This window comes from Morus notabilis, unplaced genomic scaffold (genome assembly GCF_000414095.1).
Source record: "Morus notabilis unplaced genomic scaffold, ASM41409v2 Scaffold954, whole genome shotgun sequence".
Lineage (NCBI taxonomy): Eukaryota > Viridiplantae > Streptophyta > Magnoliopsida > Rosales > Moraceae > Morus > Morus notabilis.
Genome location: NW_010359249.1, coordinates 29,217 through 43,312, shown reverse-complemented (window position 1 = coordinate 43,312; position 14,096 = coordinate 29,217). Strand labels below are relative to the sequence as shown.

Here is a 14,096-nt window from a genome sequence, read left to right as displayed (position 1 = left end):
CGTACCGAGTAAATAAAAAGACACAAATCCATAAATAGGAGTCTGTTAAGAACTCAGGATTAAAATCATTCTATATATGACCATCGGTAGACTCAATTAGAATTTCTATACTTAACAGAAATTATTAGAAATTCATATTGTGTCTATGTCTCTGTTCCACATAAACTCATTATGCGAAATATACTCATTCAATATCTCGCCATATTAACAGTGCGGATAACATGGTTCTATTCTAAATGAGAATGACATGTATTAATAATATTTTAATTAAAAATTCTGAACTTTAATTAAATTCATTATGAACATTAATTTTGATAATTATCTTCTCGTATATAACACTTATATACAATGTTTAAGGTCACATAAATAATCATAGAATTTTCATTGATATTCATAAAATATTCATAAATATATGCACATAAAATAATGAATAAACTCTTTTATTAAATAAATAATAAATATCATATCATGCTTTTAGGATACCATTCCCAACAATAAATTCGTCGTAAACTCTTTTATTAAATAAATAATAAATATCATATTATATCTCATGCTTTTAGGATACTATTCCGTCCATATATATTTGTATAATAAGATTACCGAATCATGTTTATGTATAGTCAGCTCTTTAAGTTCTATAAGATTAACGATTTATGTATTATAAGATTAACTTACACGATTGCGTAACTCGATCAAATATGACTTAATTACATTTATATGTGACCTACACGATATGCAATAACGACGTCATCAAAATTGCAATTTTATTAGTTTCTTCGATGATGGTTGTTGTTTTGTTTTTTTTTTTTTCGCTTTTACGGTTTGTATCACTTTTACTCTTCTTAAATGTATCAGGTTTTGATAATTCCGTCTCGCAATATGCAAAATCTTTCTTTTTATTTGTATATTTTTATTCTTACTCTAAATGGATAAGCTAGTCATCGAGTTCAATCCAGTAATTAAAATTTAAGTCAAATATCCCCGAAAATATTTAAATTCCTGACGGGCTCATGATGGCAACATGACGAGGTTATTCTGAAAAGTTTAGCGAGTAAAGTGTTAAATGAGGATTTAGGTGTCATTTGGTTCATATGTTTAAACATGAAGTTTGAGTAGAAATTTTCTAAATTTTTGTGAGAGAAGTTTTGACCTGTGATTACTTATAAAACAAAACAAAAGAAAAATTATTATATTTTCTTGTATATAAGTGTGAAAAGGCGTTCATTGAAGAAATTGAAAAGTGATATCAAAGGATTTCTTAGACTATATTCAACGCACAACTACTATATAAAAATGACATGTTCGCTGTATTTTCTTTATTCAAACCACAATGCAGAGTGTTATGTTAAGTCCAACTTCTTTTTTTTTTAATTTTATTAATTTTTTTCTTTTTTACATAAATTGCATGCTTTAGATGAAAGGGATTTTTTTAATATATCAGAGACATATAATTTTTTTTTTCTTTTCCAAATGTCAACTAAGCCAACTCATTGCTTAACTTAATGAAATACGAATTTTACACGCCATACCGGTATGCAATCGTGACATCTTTGAAAACGAAATATGTGTTTAATTGAATCAATACTATTGTTGTCTACAAGACTTCAAGCCCCCTTGAACATTTGACCTGGTAACAAAGAGGTTGGTACCAAACTAGCTATTGGTTAATAATTGTGAAGATGTGAAGCATTGCTTGGTTATAAAAGAACCTTTGCCCCTGCTCTCTTATATTATACCAAAAGTAAACTGACGAATAAAAATGAAGTACTTTGCATTGTCTTCATTATTTGCCAAAATTTTGATCGTTCTTTTTTCAACTTCGTTAGCAGATTTGGAACACACTCGTGAAGACTTTCTTCAGTGTCTTGTGACGCGTCTGTCTCCTTCTACCTACAATCCCCAACCCATAATCTACACTCCAAATAATTCTCCGTATTACAATGTACTAAATTCATCCATACAAAACCATCGTTTTTCTTCTCCTTTCACCCCAAAACCATATGTTATCGTTACACCATTTACTCCAACTCATGTTCAAAACACTGTTTACTGCTCCGAGAAACATGGCATGCAAATCAGAACACGGAGCGGTGGCCATGATTATGAGGGCCTTTCATATGTGTCCAATGTTCCGTTTGTTGTAATTGACTTGAGAAACCTAAGCTCGATTAGCGTAGAGGTGGAGAGCAAATATGCATGGGTTCAAGCTGGAGCTACGCTTGGTGAACTTTATTATAGAATTGGAGAGAAAACTGGAAATCTTGGCTTCCCAGCTGGCGATTGCCACACTGTGGGTGTTGGTGGACAGATCGGTGGAGGAGGCTATGGCTATTTGACACGAAAATATGGCCTCGCAGCTGATAATATTCTTGATGCGAAAGTGATAGATGCTAAAGGAAGAGTTCTTGATAGGAAATCCATGGGGGAAGATTTGTTTTGGGCTATACGTGGTGGTGGACCATCAAGCTTTGGAGTTGTTCTTGCATGGAAACTTCGATTAGTTCCGGTGCCACCAACAGTGACTGTGTTTGATGTTAGGAGGAACATGGAAGACAATGCAACAAGAAAGTTCGTTCATCAATGGCAACTTCGCGCTAACAAAGTCGATGACGATCTAACAATCTACATCACATTCCAGAGTAACAGTTCTATTGATAAAAAAGGGAATAAAAAAATTATCCTTGAAGCTGCTGTCCGAGCCACTTACCATGGTGGTATTGATAAGCTCCTTCAATTAATGCAAGAGGAGTTTCCTGAGTTAGGTTTACTAAGACAAGAGTGCACTGAAATGAGATGGGTTGAATCCTTTCTCTACTTCAATTCATTCAGAAATGGAGAATCCTTGGATGCTTTACTTAGTAGAACTTCTTATTTCAATTTATCATCGTTCAAAGCAAAATCTGATTATGTGAAAAAGCCAATTCCAGATGACGTGTTGGAGGGAATGTTAAGAAGGTTGCTTGAAGAAGAAGTAGGACAAGCTCGGATTGATGTATTTCCTTACGGGGGAAAAATGGACGAGTTTTCAGAATCCACAATCCCATTTCCCCACCGAATTGGAAACCTCTATATGATACATTACCTCGTGAATTGGCAAGAAGAAGGAAATCTTACGGCGTCCAAAAAGCATATTACTTGGGTAAGAAGACTTTACAATTACATGACTCCTTATGTGTCAAAAAATCCGAGGGCAACATATCTCAACTTTAGAGATCTTGACATTGGGATGAATGAAAACGAGGATGGCCCCACAAGTACCCTTGATAATATTGCAAAAGCAAGGATTTGGGGAAGGAAGTATTTCAAGAATAATTTCAACAAGTTGATTCGTGTAAAGACTATAGTGGATCCAACTAACTTCTTTACATATGAACAAAGTATCCCACCGATTGTTACGCATTAAAATATGATTTAAGATCCTTAGGATTAAATTAAAACTGTTCTCATCTTTAAATAAAGGTCTTTATGTGACCATAACATACAAGTGTGCAAAGTTTGCAGCAAAAAAAAAAAAAAAATCCTCCTCATTTTGGAACGGCATTTAATTGCGTTCCACTTTCATTAAGTTTATGTAATTTAATCATGACTAATACGACTATTGGTATTTCATATAACAAAGACAGAGCAAAAATAGTTTAGACATATGCATGACAAATATTTCATATGCAACATGAAATTAGTCGCATGCATGTTCATACATAGTTGAAAACAAAGTTTCGTAGTGTGAGTTTTGTATTTCTTTGGATTCTGTTATCAACATTTTTTCTAAAACTATCTTTCGCTTGTAATTATCGTAGGACTTGTCTGTTGATTGAATTACCCGACAGTAAGGGAGTTCTCAGGCGGTTTGGGTTTTTTTTTTTTTTTTTTTTTTTTTTTAAACTACCTACAAAACAAAAAATGTTAAAGTATAAAACTATTGTTGGCCCACCTCCTAATAGCTTAAGCTTTTGGGATGGATTGGTAAACTAACATGGTATCAGAGCGGGAGGTCCTGAGTTTAAACCCCCCGTAATTGCACTCTTTATCCCCATTTAAAATTGTCATCACGTGTTGGGTCTTTATATATCTCGGGTTTAAATATTCACGTCTTGGGCTTTCTAATTAATTTACCCATATGATTGCCCATTGTCCAGTCCACGCGTGAGGGAGAGTGTTAAAGTATAAAATTATTGTTGGTCCACCTCCTAATAGCTTAAGCTTTTGGGATGGATTGGTAAACTAACAAAAAATATAGTTTTTGGGGCAGTTTTTTATTTTTAACAAAAATCAAATTAAACCAAATTACTTATAAGCAGATTAGGCAATTTAGGTTTTGGGCTAAAAGCATTTTAATGAGAATGAGAGAGAAAAGAGAATGGGAAGAGGCTGGTATTTAATTATGAACTGTAAATATTAAGCATTCGTTCATTTCACCGATTCGAGTTTTCAGTTTTAAATTTTTACAGTAAAAAGCTCTCAGAAAATGTCACATCTAACTTTTTCTGCTACAGTGAAAAGCTATCAGAAAATGTCACATCTCAGCTCAAATTGAAAACTCGAATCTGTGAAGTGAACGAGGCCTAAGTGTGGTAGAAACATTTTACTAACTTTGAACCATCTTTTATAACCAATGAAAATATCATCCCACAAAATTAATGTGAAAAATTTCTAAACTGACCAATAATCTAAAATTATTTAATAATTTAGTTTGGTTTAATTTCGATCGGCAGTTTCACGATTTGTCTATTTTTTTAACACCCTTACCAACCGTTAAAGTACTGTTTTATGCTGATCTGTTGATCAACAACTTTTAGTTAATTTGGACTAAACTTATAAATTAATTTTGGTGCACTCGACCCCATTCTAATTAGTTTATCTAATTAGTTCTTGATCTTCCTCAATCAATAATTAACTGAATCATTTCCAATTAATTATCAACTAATAAATCTGAGAGGACAATTTAATTATAACCATTTAACCTTTATTTGGCGGTTAATCACTTCTCATTAACTATAAATTATTTATTTATTAATGGCTCTTTTTTTTTATACGGATCTCCTCAGCTTTTTGAATTTGACAATTGGTCCTAATTATTTTTTTATGAAAATTAATTCCTTCAATTTGGAAGGACCTTTTAATAATGTTTTTTAAATTATAAATGAATTTTGGCATGTGATTTGCACATGACCTCTTTTTAGGGATATTGGTTGTCATTTTTTTGCATCAAAATGAATAGAAGATTAAAAAGCAACCCAAAAAAACAAAAAACAAAAAACAAAAACCCAGTCCCATCCTTTGGATTCCAAGTTGTTTTCCCCAAAGGAGACATCCAGACCTATTTCTTGGAAACCCTCAGCTTCGTTATCTTCCAAAGCCACAACCTCCTTCTCCGCCGATTCCACTCTCAACCTTGAATTGGGCCATGGAATTTGGGGGCTAGGATTTCCTCCGCAGCAACGATCCGCCGTGGACGAGTACTGCAGTTTAGTGATTCTGCCTCTTTGTGTCGCCTAGCCGCAGGGGTTTTTCTGGCTTCTATGCTAGAAATTACAGTAAAACGTTATGTTGCGAAGTTTTAAAATTTCTTAAAAAATAAATAATTGTAACTGTTCATGATGTTATATATTATAAATAATAAAAACTAAATCATTCCTCTAGAAAATTAGTACTTCTGACAGAACTGTAGAACTGTAAAATCGTGAACAACAACCTGAAGACTCTCAACCAAATGAACTTCTTTGCTATTCTCTTTTTCACAAATGGAATGCAAGTGGGCGAAGTTCCTTCAATGTCCACTTGGTATCTCCTTTCTTTTCAACCACAAGAGAGTCAAAGAAAAAATTGATCTTGATGTTTAATCAATTTTATAGGAAAATTTTACTTATAATCTCTCAAATGTCTCAAGTGATTTAAGTATTAGTAAGACTTAATGAGCTATTTATATATATATATATAGAAAGGCTTGTTTCCGCAACCCAAATAAAATTCAGATTCAAAATTGCAAAAATTTATCAATTGAAACACTTTATTAATTCAACCAATTTATATTGAATTAATTTAAACAATTAATTCAATTGATAAATTACTCATGAATTAATTCATATTTTATATCTAATTTCAGAAACAATATAAGTTACCAATATGTAAGAATTACGTCATATCGTATCAAGAAAATATATGATCTAGGAAAGACTCCCGATAGACATATATAGTTTAAGCTCTTATAATCATGATAGAACATGTTCACCGGTAAGTTCATCTTATAATTATAAGCTCTAGTGTTATTCCACTAAAACCCTAGTGTAAGACCCGAAAACTTTGCAAAGTCCAAATTGTAATTTAATCACAATTTACAACAATGAACTTTTACAATTAAGGTACACTTTAAAAGTGCGTTGAGCTTAAATGTTTTACGGAAAAATGGAGAATTTATCCTTGAGAGTGCATGAGTTTAGACCTTTAGCTCTTACTCTTGATAAATACCATTTTGTTAGTGTAATTACTTAATTAAAAATGTTATGAATCAAGAGTAAATGGTAAAAATTTTAATTTATGCACTTTTAATAGATATTTGTCAAGATTATCCATGTTTTTCAGGAGAAATAATAACTAGTTTCATATATGTACAATGACCCAAATTTCTTAAGTTGCATGTGTAGAATGACGTGATACTACGTATTTTGTAGCACACATGATTAATTAAATTTAACTATTCAATGTGCTAAAGCTGAGGTAAGTGCTTCGGTGATTTTGTGTAGGTCAGATGATGACCTTTACGAATATCTCGGTTCGAGATCTGAACTGAAAATTATGTTAAAAATAAATAACTAAATTATTTGACCATTAATTGACATTAATACTGTCGATTTAATAAGTAGAATTTATATCAATGGTAGTCAATAGTTCAATGTCGCGATCTGAACATTTTGATGATTATACTATTCACGACTAAATCAAGGATCTTAATTCTCAAGTCATAAGGTATGATGGAAATTTCTAAGCCATGTGGATTATTAGACATCTAAGATTTCACAATAATCCTATATGTATACATGTAGTGCTTTGCATGTAATATAATTATACACAGTTCATGAAATAATACAGCAAGCACTAATAGAGTCTATAGCCTCCACATTTGCCTATAAGGCAATCCATAATCACAAAAGATTTAATTTATTCCATAATGTGACTAGAAAGAAATTCTAGAGTCCAATGTTTGAATTAAGTTGACTTTTAGATAATCAATTTAATTAAGGTAGATCTTGATAAGTTATTATCAACATATGTTGAAAATAAAAGTCTATGACACACTTGTATGTTTTAGGAAGATAGTCCTTTTAGAATATAGAGGTTAGGATTAATCAGATAATAGATTAAGAATTACGATTGACATAATAAAATGTAATGTTTGGAAAATTCGTCAATTTAAATTTCAAAAACTGGTGGGAAATTTAGATAGCAATTTTTTCCTGATAGTGTGTATGTGTGGATCGTGTATAACAAAAATTTTCATAAAACTTTTGAATCCTCTATTGAATAGATTAATTTAAACAATAATAAATTAATCATATTAATTTATAATGAAATATACCTAGCGGACGATTAGGAGGATAACTTGATTTCTTTGACCTCGAACAGTCTAAGCTCCAAGCTTTCTCAGAAAATCCGAATCTTCCTCTCTAGTTTCAAGACCTAGAGTGTGACCTCTACTATAGAATTATCGGATTATGATCACTCGCTAATTTGTATTACTCCATTATCAACGCATGTATGTGGATGAACTAAGAGTTGGAAGAACTGTTCTTCTCTTTTCTTTCTCTAGGAATTTCGGCAATTATAGGATTTTTTATATCAAAAAATATGTTTTACAATTTTCTATTGTCTCCTATTTATAGAACACTTGGAGGACCTATTTGTTTTAACTTGAACACAAAGCAATAGAAAATTAATAATTTTAAATCTCATTTAAAATACAGTTTCCCATTTAATTTTAGAAACAAAACCTCTCCCTTCCCTTTACTAAATCGCCGGCCATACCACAAGGAGTTCTCCCTGTGGTTGGCGCAAATTTCAGGAAGGAGAAAGAAGAAAAAATTCCTCCTTTATCCAGTTTTCAATTTTAGCTCAAATTCAAATCTAAATAAAGTCAAACTTCACTTTCCTTTTGAATTTAACCGTAAAACTTGTCAAACAAGTAAACCGGATATCTTGAAGAGTAAGCAACTAAATCCTAATGGGATTCTCCCTGTGCCACATGCCCATTGCACTTCCCTCTGCCTGGCCTTGTGGCCTCCTATGGTCTCACCATAGTGTGTTTTAAAATTAATTTAATTAAATAATCACATTATTTATTTTGAGTAATAGTAAATCCCAATATTTGACTTTGTCTCGCAAATATTACAAGAATGACGGGGGGATTCATGGACCTATAATTCTGAGCTCTAATAATATTAATAATTAATTAATTAATTAATTAATTAATTCTATTAATTCCATAAGTTACTCCACTAAGAACTTAGAATTGCATTCTCGAAATTATTGACATAATTTACTTCTAAGAACTTGAAGTGTCCATTTGATATAATCACTACATATAGGTTAATCCTCTATAAATAATTCATAATTAGAGCTAGGTAAAATCTGTTAACCCCTCTAATTCATCATGTTTCTAAGATACAAGGAATATGATTTAGAATCTCAAAAAGGGTACTGATTAAGTCAAAACACACAAATCCATAAATATGAGTCTATTAACAACTTGAGATTAAGATCATTTTATATATGACCATCGTTAGACTCAAATTTAATTTTCTATACTTAACGAAAATTGTCATAAAACCAAATTGTGTGTGTGTTCCAGTTCTACATAATCTTATTATGCATAATACACTCATTCAATATCCCTCTGTATTAATGATGCGGATAACACCATTCCACTCTTAATGAAAATGATGTGTATTAATAATGTTTTAATTAAAGCATCTGTAACTTTAATTAAATTTGTTACGAACATTATTTCGATTATTATCCTTAAATATTATCCTCTCCCATATAACACTTATATACAATATTTAAGACCACATAAATAATTATGGAATTTTCAATGATATTCATAAAATATTCATTGATATATGCACATAAAGTAATGAATAAACCCTTTTATTAAATAAATAATATATATCGTATTACATCTCATGCTTTTAGGAGACCATTTTCAAGAACCATTTGTCCTAAAGCAGGTGTGACATGTCTCTTATCCCAAAACCTCATAAGTGCCTATCAAATACATTTAGTGGTAATGTCTTCGTGAACGGGTCATCAAGGTTGTTCTCCAATGTGATCTTCAGATTCGCTACTGTCATGACGAGAAAATTTGTCGAAAAATTATTGTATAAGATGAAATTTTCTGAAATTCTCTGTATTATAAATATCAATACTTTTATGATAAGTATTTGTTGATATTAATATTGAATAGCAAAGTATAAGCTAAAGATCAGAAAATTTCTGAACTATGATGCAGTTACCGAATTTCAGACTGTAATCAAGAAAGTGGCATGGAATGTTGTCTTGAATATTATGTTTAAGAAATGAAAAAGAATTTAAAAAAATAAATTCTAGCGTTTTAGAAACAATCAAAACGAAGAATGGGCGAAAAAGGGGTTCGGAAGGCTGAACCGTAAAAATTAGGCTTTTCAACCGATTAGGGTTGACCGAGTAAAAATTTATTGACCAAGAGTCCATCAATAGGTCACTCTTGAAAAATTATTCAAGGTTGAGTAAAGTTTATCAAGTGGACCAACTGTCTGAAAAACGTCGATAAAATGCGCACCAGATAGGAATTAAACTAAACCGAAATAAGATAGTTACCAAAAATGAATGGTTGAGATTTAAGGTGATTAATGGATGGAGGGCTGAGATTAGGATACATGGAAAGTGAAGGAGAAGGGCCGACCAACTTAAGGGAGAAGCAAGGAGATATTTTGAGTTTTTCTTTTTCTTTTTTTTTTGTAAAAAAGACCCTAGAAATTGTCAAAATTACACTTATGTCCCTCATTTGTTATTGGCTAGTTTTATAAGGGAAAAATACAAGAAAAATGTTCATTTCCATGCAAGAAAGCAGTGAACGCTCAGCTAAAGAAAGAGAGGAACAAAAATTTTCCAAAGTGAGAAAAACGAGTTCAAATCGAAATCGGTGAAAAACTACCGTTGATTAGCATCACTGGAGCTTTCTCTTCATTCTTCTCAGGTAAAATTTCAATTTTTTCCTCAGTTTTCACCATAGCTGCACGTCCATGAATAGTAGAAACCATGGAAAAATTTTACTAAGGATGATGATTTGCTTATGGTCCAGTGTTGGAACTTTAGGCCGGCGGGCTGGCCCGAGGTCTAAATTTTTTGAGCTTGGTGGGTAGGCCCAACTGCTAGCCTGTCCAACAATAAATTTTCGGGCTCAAGCTCGGGCAGCCAAAAAATGGACACCACGTCGGAGCCTGCCATCGTGTTGTCACCATCAACCGCGGTCCGCCAGAATTATCAGGGAGGGTCAGGTCAGGCTTTGGCCAAAAACTTGATATTTTTGAGCGATCGCGAGCGGCCCGTCCAAAGTTCCAGCACTACTTATGGATATTAATGGTGCCAAAAAACCTAATGTCTCAAGGATAAATTTTCAGTTATTAGGTTATATGTTTAGCATTTTTGTTTATGGAGAACTCTTGTGAGAATAGTGATGAAATCCTAGAGCTTATGATGTTTATGATGATAAAAAAGTATGAGAAAGGTTGTGATATATGTTTAAAAGGTTGAAATAACGGATAAAACGAGCTATGGTTAGCTCAGGAAACACAAAAATTAGGTGAAACTCTGTCAAAATTTAGTTTGAGAATTTGATCCAAACCTAGTTGTAATGAAGAATGGGAGGAATGAGATGTGTAAAATAAGTTGATTGGGTGATCAAAGATGTGGGGAAACCTAAAACGATGAAAATTCTCAGTTTTGGACCAAAATCGAAAACTAGGTTATTTACCCAAATATTGTACCCGACTCCGTTTTGGCTAGAGGACCAAGATAGAAGCTTAATCTTAAAAAGCAACATACATCAAGTTAAAGGAAATTTTGTTCCGTACAACTTTTGTGAAATAGTTGTTTTCCCAAAACTGATCCTAGACGTCAGTTTCGAGCGAATTTTTGAAACACGTCTAAAATGGTGATATTAGGCCAAATATGCATGGGTTTGGTGCACATTGACGATATAAGAGATGTTTCAGTCTTGATACCAAACATGAAAATCGTAGATCTTTTCGAGGATAAGAAACCCCGTGAAGAATGCTTTTCGAGAAACTGGTTATATAGTATTCTCTAAAGGTCAACAGTATATATGTGCAAAACATTGTAGTAAGAAAAGAGAAATGGGAAATTAAATAGGTTTACTGTTTATGAAATAAACATCAAACCTAAGAATTTTAGACACGACATGCCCTTCAAGAAAATAACATTTACGGAACCACGAATTCGAGTCAAATTGTATTGTAATTACTGGTCTTAGATTGTAAATCTAACGATCGAGAATTTATATGATTGGATCAGTAGGCGACCAAGACAGCAAAGTTTCGGGTGACTCAAAAGTCGTGACCTTAGCGAAACTCCTGTAAGTACTAGCAACTCTTTTCTCTAAGACACGAACAAGCTTATTTCTCTATGTTGTATAAAAGTGTGCATATCCTGAGTTTAATATATGCTAATATGTGAAAGATGTTTCTTGAGCATTATTTATTGCGATGAATGTGCTTATGAACTTAAAGTAGCAGTAGAATTTTAATATATGAAAAACTCAAAGTCAAAAACGATGTGAAAGTTAAAGTCAAAGTCAAAGTCAATAAAAAGTCAAACTTTGAAATAAAGTCATATATTAATATATGATAGTAATGCGTAAAGACGCAATACTAAGATTAAAATTATGGTTACGATAAGAAAAGATGACAACAAGATGATGAATGAAGTAAAGATGTTAAATGACAAAAAGTTAATAAAATTGTTTGTACCGGCCTTCGCAAGGGATGTTATTATGTTATTATGAATGAAACTGTGGGTGAGTTAGTTCTGGATCGCTACCCCACTCCTCATTGGTTATGCGTGCAACGCTACAACAGGAACGGGGCCCATAAGAAGTAAAAGTTATAAAACTGAACGACACAACAACGAAAGTTGTAAAGAAGTATTTAATGAAAGAGAAGAAAATATAAGATGATATAAAAGAAAGAAGTATTAAAGCATAAGACAACATAATATGATAAATGCTTTAAATGTCTTTAGAAAACATAATGTTTTCTAATAAAGAAAGCATAATGTTTAGAAAATGTGTTACGATGTATGACATGAATGCATATATGAGTATGCATTACTGATTGCACTTATTGTGTCTGTTGTTACTTGCTGAGTGAAAGCTTAATATGTTTGTCCGTGTTGTAGGAAGCTCAGGTAGGCACCGGCTCCCTAAAACCTGTAGCTAGGCATGCAGAAAATGATGAGCAGTGGAGTGTGGACAAGTGAGCAATGGATGCACCGCATATTTTGACAACGCTGCTACGTGTTTAATGTAAAATCATATTTATGGATGTAAATCAGTAATGTAATGAAAGTAAAGTGTACGAGACAACGAGACTCTGCATAGCAACCTCAAGTCACAAAGTATGATAATGTATCCCAAATACTATTATGTTAATGGCATATGAACGATAATGGTATGTAAATGATAGGTTAAATATATGACCATGCTTAAGGAAAACAATTTTAAAGTTTTAAAAAAAATTTATCTACGAATTATTTAATATTAAGAAGTTGAAAATATTTTTGGAAAAGTATTTTAAAGTATTATTCCGCCAAAGTATATTAGTATATATTTTACTATTAAGGAAGAAAAAAAATGTAGTCATAGTTGGTATCAAAGTAGCATTCTGCCACCCATCCATATTCTGCTGAGCATCCGATTCTACATTGCCCAAGTAGGTCATTATTTCTTTTGAATTTAGAATTTAGTGTGTGAATTTTACTTTTACATAGGATATATACAATGGTTCGAACAAAATGATTTCTATCAATTCCGCGTGGATATGGATTGCTAGAAGAACTAATAGGGGACCAGAAAGGAGAAGACGGCTGCACAGTCTACATCCGATACTGGAAGCGGCATCAGTTCCACCATCCGCACTTGCCCCTCCAGAGGTAACTCTACAACCCATTGGAGCAGTCGATCCACCCCCAATAAATAGGGAAGTGCAAATAACCATGATTCCATCATACATGATTAAGTTACAAAAACTTCTAGATAGGTATCCTACACCTGAACTGAATTCTTTCTGGTTAAAGAATCTCTTTCTAGTTGCTCGAGAATAATTAGGAGATTCTCTAGAAGAAATACGGGGTTTTGCTTCTGGAGGCAACATGCTATAGAGTGGGGGTCCCACTTATGGGTGGATGCAACCCACCCATGTATGATGGTCAACCTTGTTGGGAAGGGTGTCCTATAAGCATAAGATGTAATAGGATATTTATTATTTATTTAATAAAAGAGTTTATTCATCATTTTATGTGTATATATTTATGAATATTTTATGAATATCAATGAAAATTCTGTGACTATTTATGTAACCTTAAACATTGTATATAAGTGTTATATACGAGAGGATAATGTTTAAGGATAATAATCAAAAAGCAATGCTCATAATGAATTTAATTAAAGTTTGGAATCTTTAATTAAAACATTATTAATACATGTCATTCCCATTTAGAATGGAATGGTGTTATCCACACTGTAAATATAGTGAGATATTGAATGAGTGTATTTTGCATAATGAGATTATGTAGAACAAGGACACAGACACAATATGAATTTCTAATAATTTCTGTTAAGTATAGAAATTCTAATTGAGTCTACCGATGGTCATACATAGAATGATCTTAATCCTGAGTTCTTAACAGACTCCTATTTATGGATTTGTGTCTTTTGATTACTTGGTACGGATTCTGAGATCCTGAATCCTATTCCTTGTATTTTGGAGACATGATGAAGTAGGTAGCCGGGAATATTATTACACGAGATGGAATCCATTCCTTCTTAA

At 32.4% G+C, this 14,096-nt stretch overlaps 1 protein-coding gene across 1 annotated transcript; it reads left to right on the top strand.

Moving 5' to 3' along the window:
* The first annotated feature begins 1,753 nt into the window (after nt 1-1,753).
* On the top strand, nt 1,754-3,617 carry LOC112090785 (cannabidiolic acid synthase-like). Its single transcript, XM_024162895.1, has one exon. The coding sequence runs from the start codon at nt 1,760-1,762 to the stop codon at nt 3,401-3,403; it is 1,644 nt and encodes a 547-aa protein (XP_024018663.1). The 5' UTR covers nt 1,754-1,759; the 3' UTR covers nt 3,404-3,617.
* Nucleotides 3,618-14,096: the final 10,479 nt, after the last annotated feature.